Source organism: Syngnathus leptorhynchus, chromosome 4 (assembly GCF_054491065.1).
Source record: "Syngnathus leptorhynchus isolate UIUO chromosome 4, UIUO_Slep, whole genome shotgun sequence".
Lineage (NCBI taxonomy): Eukaryota > Metazoa > Chordata > Actinopteri > Syngnathiformes > Syngnathidae > Syngnathus > Syngnathus leptorhynchus.
The window spans coordinates 10,549,232-10,563,886 of NC_141198.1; the positions used below are offsets into that span (position 1 = coordinate 10,549,232).

A 14,655-nucleotide genomic window follows, 5' to 3' on the forward strand; every position below is an offset into this window, starting at 1 on the left:
TGGCTTGAAAGAAAGAACACCTTCATGTCTTGAGGATTGGAGAATTGGCAGGAGCAAGTCACTTTCTATTTTCAGAGCTTTTATCTTCTCCTTTATAAATGATTTTGAAAAAAAACAGTATTTAAAAAATTCAACTATCGCCCATTCCTCTAACAAAATAGCACAGTGGGAAAAATCAACAGAGAAGCGTTTTCTTGGATGTCTTCCTTTAAAAAGTCAAGTTTTCACGCTGTTGTCACCATCATCTTCATCCTTACGATCAATCTTTAACAGCTTCCCTATCTCGCAAACGCACTCACGCGTCTTTTTTTTTGTTTGCTTTTGAGATGTTGTTCCGTGTTGCATCAGAGCAACGGTGAGCCGCCACCGCGTGTGCTCGTCATATTTTATTCATCATAGCAGGGGCTGCGGCACCGAGGCTTGCTCCTTCTTCCTGCCAGCTCAAAGTAGGCAGCTGTCAGAGAGCCCAAATCCCCAGATGCTTTGCCCATTTTACCTCGACATCACACAAAGGCACATTTCATGGCATGCACCTCTGTCACCGAGCGGTTCCCATCATTGCAGAAGTGACCCTTTCTCAATTTCCCTTCACTCTTCAGCTACATGTGGTAACTTTTTTACACTTTCAGGTCACATTCTACATCCAACTGCACCCAAAAAGGTCTTCCATTCTCAAATTTTTAGAGAAAGAAAAGAGGCAGGAAATGAACGAATGTCTTCAAAAATATGCCGAGGCACAAGTCCACCTTGAATACATTTCTGTTCCGCCTCGAGTCGAGCGGTGCCGCTGATTTTGGTCATTTCCTATCTCGATGATGGTGCTGCAGTGAATGACAACGGCAACTTCTGAAGCACATCAACAGTTGACTAAAAATAGGATAAACATGCAGCGGGGGCTTCTAATGATGATCATTTTTAATTGGAAAAGATATGTTGACAACTGGCCTCTGGTGCTGCTCGACCTTCACGAGCAGATTTGCGTGAGGCTGATGAGGCCGCATGCTTCGGTACACATTTTGCGCGCCATATGAACAACGCATGCACATGCACTCACACGCACACACACACACACACACACACACACACACACACACACACACACACACACACACACACACACACACACACACACACACACACACACAGACGTTCCTCAAACAAATGCATCCAGACCACTGCACCGTTCCCTGCGTCATCGAGCACAGCGAGCATCCCAAACAGCGCGCTGGTTTGAGCACGGCGCTGAGTGACAGACGAGCTGGCAGCTTTCACGCCAGGCTTTCTTTCTGCTTATTAAAATGAAATAATATCATCGACTTTGCTATTGGTTTTATTATACTGCTTCAACTTTTACTTCTGTCCAGAATGTTTTTGTTTTGGCTGCAGTTTAAATACTAGAGGTGTCAAATCCTGGTCCAGAAATGAAAAATTCTGCCACAGTTTAGATTTAGCCACGGGTACTTCTAATTAGCACCACGGCTCGTTTACCTACCAGTCGATTCGTAGCACCTTTGGCGAAAACCAAATTGCGGCAGGGTTAGGGACACCCCTGTTTAAAGCGCTGTTTTGCTGTAATCTGCAAATGTTACTAAAACAAACAACAAGAAGCACTGCAGGCTAATGCAATTACGCAAGTGTTAAAAGTGTTTAAATTTTCATTATTCTGTTTTCAGGCTTTTTTTTTCCTCCGCCTCGCTCACACCATTCATTTTAGATAATCACAGACAAGGACTGTAAACAAAGAGTCAGCGAAGAGTGCAACATGCAACAGGTCCTCGACAAAATTGTTATTTCCTAGAAAATAAAGACTACTCGACTGTTTAATTAAAGCCAACTGTTAAGTGTGTTCCATGCAGAGACAGCAGCTTGCTGTTTAATGATCCTGTATTGTCTGAAGTGATCCTAGCATGTAGTGTTTAGGATTAGGATTCCCCCCCCCTTTACCCGAGACATCGTCTTTATTAACGACTTGAATCCTCGTCTTTATTGATCTGGGCTTATCTGATTCGCAAATGATGCCCGCTGGTCAAAACCCTCAACAAATAAATGGTTATCAAACCGCACTAGCCCAGCAAAGCAAAAAGACCATTTGCAAATGACTCCTTTTTTTTTTTTTTTTTATCTCGTTGGAAATTGATTCAGCTGTTTAAGAGGAGGTTCTGCACTCGCAGCGGTGGTTATGAAACAGAAATGTCCCTTGCAAGCGGCAAGTGAGGTTTAGTCAATACTGATCACTTCTAATGCAACCAGCCTCATCTTGGCACCTTTTCATTTCACCGCGGCTGTCTCCAGTGCTTGCGCGGCACTTTACCTCCCGCTCATCTACCCCAAATGGTGGGAGCTTTTTAAGACGTATGCGCAATCCTCCTTTCATTCCTTTCCAAGTATGGACAGTCAAAATAAAAGTAAAGGGCTGAGTCGCACATCAACGAGACTCGAGGATTCGGCCGCCTCCTTAAAGACTCTCAAGCCGAGTGGGTGCTCGATCACCTAGGAGCTGGAGCTGTTTTACAGTAGAGGGCCTTCTTTCTGTCCGCTTGCACCAAGGAGCATGGGGCTGTTTTTTTTCCTTCTCGCATTGGTCAAACTGAGAAGAGGGGGGTGGTGGTCATGTGATACATCTCCCTCTGAGAATTCTTTCTGCTGCAGCACTGAGGCTACTCGATTATAGTAAGCTGTTTCTGTTCTTAGTAAAGATCCTTTCAGTTATGATTCTTACCAGGAACGTTTGTTGACCTGTCCTCAAGTGTACGGAAGGATTCTAAGAAATCTTTGCACATTGCTACACCTGTCCTTGTTGGTGCTAAGATGAGCACATAATACATGGTGACATTTGCAAAAGTGTTTTTTCGCTCTCTCTCTCGCTCGCTCCCTCGCTCAGACAAAAGTTGAGCTTCCAAAAGGCTTTTAAATCTTCCAGAATGTCCGCTTATGGTTTTAAAAAAAAAAAGTTCTTGTGCAAATGATGACATAAGCTGGTCTACAAGGCTTGGCTTTGTGCGCCAATGAACTTGCAACAGTTCAGAGTCAAAAGTGAAGTCAAAGTCTGCTTTATTGTCAATTTCTTCATATGTTAAGACACACAAAGAGATCAAAATTTGTTCTTGTTTGTCAGTGAGTGGGACGTTTGTTCAAACAGATCCGGAGCTCGAGCTGCATTCAAAGATGAGCAGAGAAGTTGAAAAGTTCGTAATTGTCTATTTTTTGCCAAGGAATGTTTCAACAACTCTTCCCAAGCCTTCTTGTTGTTTTCACATCTGTTTCAGTAAGGTGGCCTCTTTTTTTTTTTTTTTTCCCAACAATACACAGCAGAGCTTACTGTTTGAAAGACATTGCATAAATTACCCATACTGAGACAATGTTGTCTGAAAATCTCTACCACAACATGGAACGTATCGTACATGATCTATTTGCTGGTCGACTTTGTCTGTAATGAACGTTTTAACCTCACAATACACAGTTGAAAGGTACTTCCAGAAAGTTCCATGCAAAGGCATTTCCAACTCTTTCCTTGTCTGCCTGACCAAACAAACATTTGCTGAGACCCTCTGCAATCCCCTCTTAAATCCACTCGAGCAGAGAGGCCTGCCATTTGCAGCATAACTGAGCTGGGAGAATTCGCTTTTAATTAATGCCCAGATCCAGTGCGCTTAGTTCAGGTGGGAGAGGAGAGGGGGCAAAAGGTCTCTTTGGATAAAACTGCTCATATTCTGTTCGGCCATGAATGAGGAGCTTTGTTCATGGTGAATAGCGGAAGACATCATTTGATCTCCCACTGATGGTGCCTCGGCTGCAGAATAATTGCTTCTTTTATAAAGCCGTTTAAGAGGCTCGATTCAAGTGATTGTTTGTCAAATGGGCATCGATGTGGATCGAGGGCAGGGAGGTGTGGCAGTCACTCAAGGGGCATGAAACCCTGGAAGAGCCTTTTTGAACTTTCTCTTGCTGCTTTGTGTGTCATTAGCAAGGATAGGTTCTCCTGCTGATGCTATTTTTTGGGAACTGGTCACTTCTATTTTTTTTGCCTTGCCTTGCCTTTTTTTTTTTTTTTTTTTCCTGTGGCCCGATTGAACTTTGCGCCTGCAGGCACAAAGAAGCTATTATATTGTCCATGTCGGTTACAAATTACTGTTTAATGGAGAGGCATCCTGACCGTCAATCACTCTATTACAAAGCGGTAGCTTAATGCTTCTGTGCAGCGGTCAAAGAGGGGGATTAGATTATTTTTAGAGCCTTTAACTTAGTACCTCTTTCAGTGTAAAAGGTCACCACCGATCTTAATGGACCATTGAGTATTATCAGGATTACAATGAGCTCTTCTTCGTGCCGTACCGGGTTTAATTTCTGAGCTTGCTAGACTGAGTTTAAATTGTCTTTCTGTTCATCCTCTGCAATGCAAAAATGTACAAATATTTGAATTACTACCCTAAGGCTTTGTGGATTCAACACTGGAATCATTGTAGGACCACGAGAGAGTTTCTCCAAGAATTTTTGTGTGTGGTTTCCAAAAGGTTGCAAAAGAAAACAGTTAGGAGAACTGTTCATCTGTTGCATTATTACCGTACGAGCAAAGTGCCAGACACACTGGCAACAGTGTCAAAGAGCAGGACAGAAAAGCCTTTTGTTTTTCCTCCATATGTTTAGGACTCAACTTTGCTTGCAGGCTCTTACTATAAAACAACAGTTGAGCCACTTTTTACTTTAGCACCGTGGTGTCGAGTGTGTCGACACAAGACGGCAAAAAATGTTTCATTGTGCTTGTTTATTTTGTCAGTACACGGGCTCAGTGTGAGCACGCCCATTTTAAGCAGCCTCTACAGGATTGGCTCTACAGTTGCTGAAGAAGTTATGAGAATATTTTTAGGAGTTTTGATCTCAGGTTTTGGAGCGGAAACTCCTGGGACGAAACATCTCTGTGGTTTGTGATGTTGGCATTCAGCTCAATTGTTGAGTCCTTTGTGAAAACATGTAAATATGTGATGTTTTACTCACAGATTGGGCTATTTCCTTTTCTTTGCTTTCGGGAGCACAACTGTCAGAATCAGACAGTTCAAATAATGTGTTACAATCACAACCCTCGATGGGATTTTTATCGTACTTGCACAATTGTGTACATTGAACGCGCGCACGCACGAACGCACACTTGGAGCATGGTGGATCTTTAATCTGAAATAAATCAAAAATGCAAAACGGCACACTTCAAATATTGCCCCATTTAGCTCTCAGCAATCAAGTCATTCAGTTGGCGGTAATGTGACAAACGGAACTATTTATGTGTTTGGTAGAGAAGATGAAAGGGATATTCTACTGTTGAATAACAATTACCATGACAGACTTTGGAGTGGAGGTGCATGCAGCAAATGTTTCCTTAATCTTCGGTTTGCGAGTCAGATTTAATGAATAAGGGCAAAAGCACATCAAAGCTTTAAAAAAAAGCTTTTTACGATGTGTCACCATATAGAAATTCTTGCAAAATCATTGACTGATGTGTTTTCTTTTGAGTAGCCACCAGTAATTAAGCATATCAGGCATCACGCCAAACACTAATGGAGGCACACACCGAGATCAACCATTTGTTTAATTAAAGTGACTTGCACGAACGAGGGGAGCCAAAAGTGGAGCTCAAAAAGTGTACCTTGGTGATGTTTCCCACAAAGACACATTGGCATTGCGATCTGGTTATTGTGGGAAGCAGCCATGTTCCCACTTCCCGTTTCAGGGGTCAGGCACTCCGTCGAGCAACCATCTGCACTCAGTGAGCCACTTGAGCACACGCTTGGCATCCAGCTGTTTGCTCACGTTTTGTTTTGACATTTCCAACGGCTGTCTCGTGTTTGGAGCGCAAAGTGTTTTGTCTTACTGGAACCACAGTTTCGATTTAGATTGCTTGGCTGCGATGCCAAGTTAGTGCTACAAGCTCACTGAACTCGCAAATAACACAAAATGAGCTCATTGAAATCATTGTGTGGTGCTTTTGATGATGAATCCATTTTCTGCATTTGAATGTGAACCTAAACGCCACACTTGTCTTTGAAGTAGGAATGTGATCTTCATTGTTATTTGATTCGATAAAACCTGCTTATGTGCATTGACTGGCCAAACATTGGCTCAGAATGGAAAGACAGTCCCCAGGGTGAGGAAAAGGGTCAGGACTGTGGAAGCTGCACTTTTAACTCTTCTACTGCTGGAGTGCTGAAGACACACTATATGCCACAGTCATTCATCACCCGCCTATGTGTTGCCGCCTGTCTAGCTGATATCTCTCACCTCAAAAGATTCTCATCATAGCAGCGTAACTGCGTGTGAACCCGCTGATGACTTGAAAAGAAGAATATACTAACTCAGTATGGAAACTGCTCATTACAGTTACTTCAATATCATATAACCTAAAGCAATTGAGAAGATGAGGAAAGGAAGACTATCAGTTCAAGCCATAGGCCAAAAATTTGCTCCGCTGAAGAAGAAAGAAAACACTGATGTACAGATGTCAAACAGGAAACAATAGCTGACGACGTAAACATTTTGCTCTAAATAAGACCCCTAAAGCAAGCCTCACAAACAACCTCCAGAGAGTGAAAATAAGCCAGACGATCTGTTCCAATACTTGTGCTTACATAAAATGAGGTGCTTTAATTGTACATCATCTGATACAGATATGTAGCTATACCAGGGCAATAAAAATCAAAAGAATCTCCTGTGGCACTCTCATCTTTTTATATTAACCTCAAAGTTTCTTAGTCAACAGCAAGATTTATGGAATTGTCCTCACTGTAAATAAAATGAAGAAGGGGAGTGTAGATACTCTCAACTTCAACCAAATCTAAAATATTTTAAAATAGGGAAAATCAGCTGGCGTGATGTTTGCTCAGGGGGGTTTGAGGGAAGAATTCCCTTTTGGCAAGAAAACAAACAAAAAAAAATAGTAGGGAATTGACAACATCTGTAGATACTTATCCAGCTGGCTAGTTATAGTCAGCAAGAGATCTTTGTTTTAAAATGAAAAGAATTTTCCAGGGCAAATGAAAATGTTTATCTGAGGCTATTGTCTTACATATCACGTATTCATTGTACAATATTTTCATTCAATAATATATATATATATAATTCTTTTATTTCATATATTCTATATTATTTTCCCCCTGTTAATCTCTAGTGTGTCTGTGTTAAATGCTCAGTTGTCAAACTTGCGAGACACAAATGTACATTTTGATCACATTTTCATCGAGATGCTGTCACTCAGGCAAGTGATATTGTGTTCCTGCGAACACCAGATGAGGTGTTGATCTGTTGAGCTGTCTTGCTCAACTCAACTCTCTATTCAACAATGAGTCCCGAGACGGATACGAATAATGTTTATGGCTTGACTCGTGGAACCATTTGCCTGCAGCGTGAGCTGAGCTGAGTTGGCTGTCAGCCCGCTCACCAAAGATGAACTTTGACGTGAGCTCCCCTAAATCCTCTATGATTAAATATTTGCTGGCTCATTTAATATGAATGCGAATAAATGGTCACGCAGTGAGTTCATGTCCGTTCCGCCGCAGTAATTGCCATGATTTGACAAAAAGACCTCCATGGCACCTCGTCTTTTTCATTTCCTCCCTCTCGCTCTTCCGGCGTTGTTGTCGTCAAAAGTCATGACTTATTTTTAGTTGCCACTTTTCTGGACTAATTGAATGGAATTAATATGTGACGGGTTCATAGAGTATATGCATCTAGTAGAAATATGTGGGGCTTTAAAAAAAATGACAAAGAAGCACAGGCAGATAATTTTATGATTGATCATGTCCTTGACGGTTCCCCACTTTCCCCGCCATTGACAAAGCCCAGAAAGTATTTGAATACATTAAAGTGTGCCACAGTATTCCCGGAGGACACTGTCATCTTACTTCGAGGGGACGCTGACTTTTTCCAGCAGTGGCAGTGTTGTGATGTTTAACCTTCATCATAAAATGTACCTGCTTCTTTTCGGACGATGTCATTTGCAGTAATATTGAGGCCAGTTGTACATTTTTCCATATATGATAATAAACTGAGAGAGATGGCAGATTTCGGGAAGACAAGCAAAGCAAATACTGACGTCACAGATATGCACGGTAAAGGCGGTTTGTTCCCAAGATTCATTCAACAAAATGTATTAAAATAAGGGCGCATGCAAAAAGTCAGTAACTAAAAAAAATGTATTCAATTAAAACATGACAAAAGCTCAATGCTAATAAAGAACAAAGAGAACAAAAATCTAAGAGGAAAAGGAGCCACAGTTGATAACATTAAAGATCAAGAAAATCAGAGTAGTATTTTTACACAAGACTTTTCACACAATGTGCAGAATTAGAAAACTAATGGAACTAAATCGAGCCTAGGACATACAGAGAAAAACATTGGGAGGGTAGCGCTAGACAATGAAATTGATCCGGCGCCTTTCTGCGGCTTCAGCTGCACGTAAATAGCCAGCGGAGAGTAATCAGAAGCAGGTTCAATGCCCAAGACTTTGCCCACCGACGCTCACCGCGGAAACTGGACAAATACAACCACAAGCAGGCACAAACACAGCAACGTGATCAAATTGGACATTTGAATACAAGCAGTTTACCCTTTGTGCCGAGAATGTTTTTTTTCCAAGCACTGTCAGTGCAATACATCAAATCCAAATTCTTCAAACACCAAAGTTCTACATAAAGCTATCTTGCATTGTTTTTAATAAATCCTCAACACTTTTGTGGTCTTGCTTGATTGATAATATAGCTTGCTTGCTGCTGTGAACAGTTTCAACTTATAACGTTTGGTTGCTTGCTGACGGTCTAATTTTGTATTTAAAGTCACACTTGTTGCAATGTTTTAGGTGCTCCTGATAACCGTACTATTTCTGGTCATTATAATTATGAGGTGGAATTTTCATACCGTTTCATCTTTAATTGGGAGTGAAGGGGAGTTAATGTTGAGCATAGAAATCATAACCAATGGCAATCACACGGTTGAGGGATTTCAGTCCATCGAGGAACCAGCATTAACTCCATTACACAACCCTGAGGGACACGATGGTTGAGGCTGCAAGGTATGCATGGGGATACAAAAATCCCAAGTTGCAAAAGGATGAAGGGAAGATGATTTATTGTATCCAAAAGTGCTACTCCTTGTGATAACATTTTCCTACTCGCTACCATATAGCCAAGATGGTGATAACACATGGCGCTGTCACTGTAAATGCACTTTTGCGTTCAAACTGGCCGGAGGAAGCGGAGGCTCAATTGAGACGCAGCAGCGGCCTCATCTGAAGTCAAATTTAATTTTATTTTTCAAAGTGTGGGATTATGAAATCTGAGCAGTAATGTAACTGTGTGTGGCCTTGTTGCACAGGGTGAGAGGCAAAGTGAATAGCAGTCCTCTGTCCATCCATCCATTTTTTATTTTTTTTTACCAGACATGTATTTTTTAACTCAAGCTCTTTATCCTTGTTGAGCAATTTCTCACGAAAGCAACCTGAAACGTAAAGCAAAAATCTTGACCATCAGGCTGCTATAAATGTCCAAATACTGATGAGCCGCAACATTTGCTTGCATATTTCATTCACGCCTTCGAAGCCAAGGCCCCCACACTGAGCTGTGATTCAGTTTCTCCAAGACAAACAAATTATAAGATTTGCAACAATGGCTTACCGTTGAGCTAGTTAGTCTTGCAATATGAATCATCTTGAAATATGAATCATTTGTACTCCGTGGGCAAAGTACTGACACAGGGTTGAAAAACTGCCATGACTACAGAAAGTGTGTAGGAGTTTGTTTGCAAACTGTTTCTACAGCTGTATTCTATATGTAAATTCATTGCATTGTTGGCCATTCACTGCCTCAAAGGTTCTTCACGTGAAACCGGTACATAAACCTTTCAGATGACAATAATTTGAAGGATGATATACTGGTTTTATTCATTTCATGGAAGAGGGCAAGATAAGATCAATACTTTGCATGTCTGTTGAATATATCTGAAGCCGGCTGCAAGACAAAGTTTGCACCAGCGACACTAATGTGTTTTTATTTTTTTTCCCCCCTTAGTTCTTACAAGGATTAAACATACAACACAATGATTAATGAGAGGTGGGGGACATCACTTTCACACTGTTTGTTAGCAGGCTTTGCCTCAAGCCGCTTTGGATAGAAACTGGCTGAAGCTAGTTTTAGTCATAGAAGTATGTCATTATTTTGAGAAAAATGTAGGCGCACTTGTAACAGATGTTTTTTTTTTTTCTTTCTCCTGTAAAGCCACCATCTATGTTTACAGCTTTTAATGACGGTGGTGGTCCCACGCGGGCCTGCACGTCATTGTCGCTACATCACAGATGTGTTTATGCCCGTATGCGAGCTATAAAGCTAACAAGACATCTCTGTCTACAACTTTGATCAACGGAGGTGGTCCCAAATGATCCAACCACCTACAGACTCAAACACGCTCTGCCACCATCCTCATAGGTTGAACGCTGCGTGCAGTACCACTCAACAGCCAGTAAGAGAAGATCTTTGGTGTTAGTCAATTATGTTTTCTAAAGTCCAGAGTCGATGCAGCTCTCTTCCAGGAAATTCTGCAGCAATTCATGCCTCTGTTTACAACCTATATGGAGATGATGATTTTATTTTCCTGCAGGAATGTGAACACCTCTCCGAAGGTCCAATGACTAGGGTTGTTAGTGTGCTCGAGTGGCTGAGCTAAAGTAAAGGCCATGCAGAATGTATAGGGTAGACTGTCAAGAAAAAAAATGAAAGACCCAACATTGCAGATGACCTAAAGGCAGCTATCAAAGCAACCTGGGCTCCTATTACACCTACGCAGTGCCACATGCTGATCGCCTCATGCCACAGCGCATTGATGCGAAATATCATCCAGACCAAGTGCAAAGAAATGAACATACTTCTCAGAAACCTGACATTTGGGCTTCGAGCATCCCTTTTTTTTTTTTTTAGACACAATTTTTGTTGATCATTATCGCTAAAGCATTATCATCGTTGCAAAAATAAAAGCTTGTGATATTTCACTCAGCATGATCTAACATGGTCACGTAATAATAATTGACGAAAATGTTTAACTTTTTCACATTGTTATTATTATTATTATTATTATTATTTTTAATTATAGACACTATGGGGGTCCTGTAATTTGTAGGCTACCCGAAAGTAAGGACTGCAGGGAAATTTGGGGCAAATTCCCAATTAACCCCAAAGGTTAGCATATAGACGGGCCCTGTCCAGTTTGTGCCTTAGAGCCTCAACCGAAGCGGTGCATTTCTTTGCCATTTCCCTCCCTTTCTTACGAACAAATGAGTCTCTAATGGACATTTTATATCCTACTGCCCTGACCCCATTTAAGTGATTCAGTGATGCAGTGACCTGCGACTCTCATCATTTTTAAGTTCAACATTTAGTGTTTGGCATTTTGGAAATTAATTTGACCCGGGAGAAGATATTTGGTCAGAGTGAGCCCAATTAAAAGGCAGACATTTGTAATCAAACTCCTTGTCGGTGTATGAAAGTCATCCGTAAGGACGCGCAAGTAAAGTTTAGTCACTTAGCAGTCAAACAGGGTGAGGGGTGTCTTTGCAGAGCGCTGCCTAGCAGAGGGTAAAATGGCTGTGCGGGTGGGGGTGACGACGGGCCAATGCCAGCGAGGTCTCGGGTGACAAGCACTCTGCAGTTTTGTCCTGGTGGCAGACGAGAGTCACTAAGTTGTGTGTCCCCTTGAATACGCTGGAAAATTCTCAGCGGAGCGTTGTGTTACACCTACCAATTATCGCCTCCCGGAGTCTTCTCAGAACAGAGGACTTCTTTGAGGGAGACTGCGGGATTTATACCCAAATCTGTCTATAATAGTTGTAAGATAACCTTTATTAGTCTAATGGGGAATAACATTCAAAATGTGGTTGTGGCAGTAGCCTATCCTTAAGGGACTTGAGCTTTGCACTTTCAAGAAATGCTGGTCTGCATTCTGACTTCTGACGAGGTGTCCTTGAGCTCAGCTCGGGGATGCAGTCACCTTCCGTGCGCCCCATCACTCTCACATCTCTCCTCGCATGCGCCTGTGTGTTCCGGTTCTCAATGTGCTGTGCAACAAAAATATACACAGCCAGACGAATTTCCCCCTGAAGGGATCATAACGAGTATGCATCCATCCATTTTCTCTATCCTTTATCCTGTTGAGGGTTGTGGGGAGTGGGAGCCTATCCCATCTGACCTGGGGCAATCAGATTGTTTCCAGTCAATCACAGACAGCGGAAATGACCGGAGCATTTCAAATTCTAGCATACAGCCTCTCATAAATTGATATTATTTTTTTCAAATGTGACCTTGCTTTGTTGATTGTTTCATTTGAAATCCATTGTGCTGTGTAAAATGTCTCTGGACAAAATCATAAAAACTCAGTGTCACTACGTCTGGACATAACTGTGAATTGTGTTGTTCAACCTTGAAGGTGCTTTAACAAAGTTGTCTGGAGTGTTCTGCCACGGAAATAAAATAAGCAAGTCGTTCACTCGCTGATCACAGTCAAATTTGAGTTCGGTCTCCTACTCAAGGCTACTTAAAAAAGACTGGAGGGGATCGGCAGCCTTAGCCTCGCTGCCCCGGCTGCATCAATTAAATCATTTTTCCCTTTTAATGTCTCCGAAGAGTCAACAAAAGTTCAAGTGATCCAACATCTCAGAGCAAATCTCCCTTTTTTATTTTTTTTTCCGCTCGCAACTCCCCCTCCACCACTACAGAGATGTTACACTTGCTTAATTAGTAGCTTTGCTTGTTGTCAAAAGATGTTCTAATAGATGGAGTTGAATCATACACATTGTTCTTTGATTTGAAATTTGCAGAGTTTCACAACACTGCGGAGTCTTTGTGACTCAAATGTTGTCAATGCTTCTCCAGCCTCTGAACACGATCGTCACCTCGCCATCTTGACTGAGAATGTTTTTCATTTTTGTGCAGTCCCACTCCCAAAAGACATTAGTGTAAGTGCCAAAGGGTAGAGTTTTGTTTTTGTTTTTTTCCCTTCCGGCTTAACCCAGTTTATGCAAGACAAAGTACTTGTACAACTCCTTGAAGTGAAGCTTTCTGCCTTTTTGAATCATAACACAGTTTCACCGTTTTTTAATTGCTTACTTTTTCTATTGTGTTTTCTGCGCTATTTCAGAGGCTGACGGGAGTCATTTGGTGTCGCTCATGCGAAAAAAGCCCACTCCGCTCCACTTATTTCTCCATTTTTGTGTCCTTTCTGCAGGTGGTTAGTCACGGCATGACTCCCTTGGATCCCCGTGAAGAACCATCCACTCAAAGGTGAAAGGATTTCAACCTGACCACTAAATAAAACCCTCTTCTTTCTGTGGACCGATAACCGTCGCAGAAGCCGTGGCGAGTGATCATCTTTCACTCTTTTCATTCTGGATGGACGGAGCGAGCACTCTGGGCTTTGCTGTCAACAGGAACCAGAAGACATTCTTACTCGCTTGAACACACATGCCTGGCAGGTGTAAGGTGTCTGAAGACGCACGGACGGACTTATTCATGCCGTCGTGTGGATGACTTTCGTACCAGATTAACACATCAAAACGATTTTCATTTGGACTTGTTCGTCAACGGGAGTTCTTTTAGCTTTATGAGTGTTCATCGCTGGGCCGACGTGCTCCAGTGGCAGGGTGAGCCAGCATGGCCAAACCTCTGCTGAAGATTCAGCGTTATTTCCGCAGGAAACCGATCCGCTTCTTCACCCTTAGTTTGCTCTACCTGACCGCCGGAAGCCTCGTCTTCCTGCACGCCGGCATCGGTGGCGACAGCTGTTGCGGGAAGCGAGGCATGCCTATATACACTGTGGTGGCCTCGGAGACGGGAGGCCAGATCACATCTTCGGACGGCGGAGGGCTGGGCATCATGCGGGTATTTAAGGAGGCTCATAGGCCCGGACGAGGTTACGTCCCCATGTGGAAAAAAAAGACAGGGCAGATAAACGAGGGCAAAGCTGGGGACTACACCAACAAGCGGAGCCATGCGGTGAAAGGCCGCAGTGCAAAAGAGGCAGATGACGCACGAGGTGGGTTGTACGCAAACATATATTACAGTCACATGTACACGCGATAGATCTCCAGTCTTGCCGTGTTTCAGATTTCACGTGGCGTGTATCCTTTCTGGCAGGCGGAATTAATTAACAGAAATCAAACTAATACAGCGCTTTTCACAACAGAGGCCGTAAATCACATTTACTCACTCACGAGCCCAATTTGAAAAAGGCAAATCATCACAATGCGCTAATTATTGCATGGAAATTATTGTAACCATTTCAATAATAATTCCATCTCGTGTTTGTGTTGTGAAGTTACTAATTACATTTTCTGACTAATTATGAAACGACTCAGCATTTTTAATATTCTTATGTATTATACATATCCAGTTGCAAACACACTGGCAGCCTCCATCCAACATGATACTGTATGCTAATGCAACATTGATCCAAAGTAATCTCTGATTTCAAAAATGATAATGATTCAACATTTGCTGCCATGCCGGCGGTATGTCGGCCGGCATCATGAGGATGATTAAGTCCTCATTTGGGAAAACCTCTTGAGAGTTCTCCTCCGCCGTGCTTCCTTCAGCTGCGCTGTGTGCTGCCACGCAGACAGCTGAAGAATCACAA

General features: G+C 42.3%; 1 protein-coding gene across 1 annotated transcript in view; it reads left to right on the plus strand.

The window, feature by feature from the left end:
* The window catches only part of wscd2 (WSC domain sialate O sulfotransferase 2), a 43,642-nt gene that overhangs the window by 11,387 nt on the left and 17,600 nt on the right, over positions 1 to 14,655 (plus strand). Inside the window, exon 2 of the mRNA XM_085910561.1 lies at positions 13,249 to 14,055. Coding sequence (XP_085766687.1) covers positions 13,674 to 14,055 — 382 coding nt within the window. The 5' untranslated portion in view covers positions 13,249 to 13,673. The remainder of the gene's footprint in view (positions 1 to 13,248; positions 14,056 to 14,655) is intronic.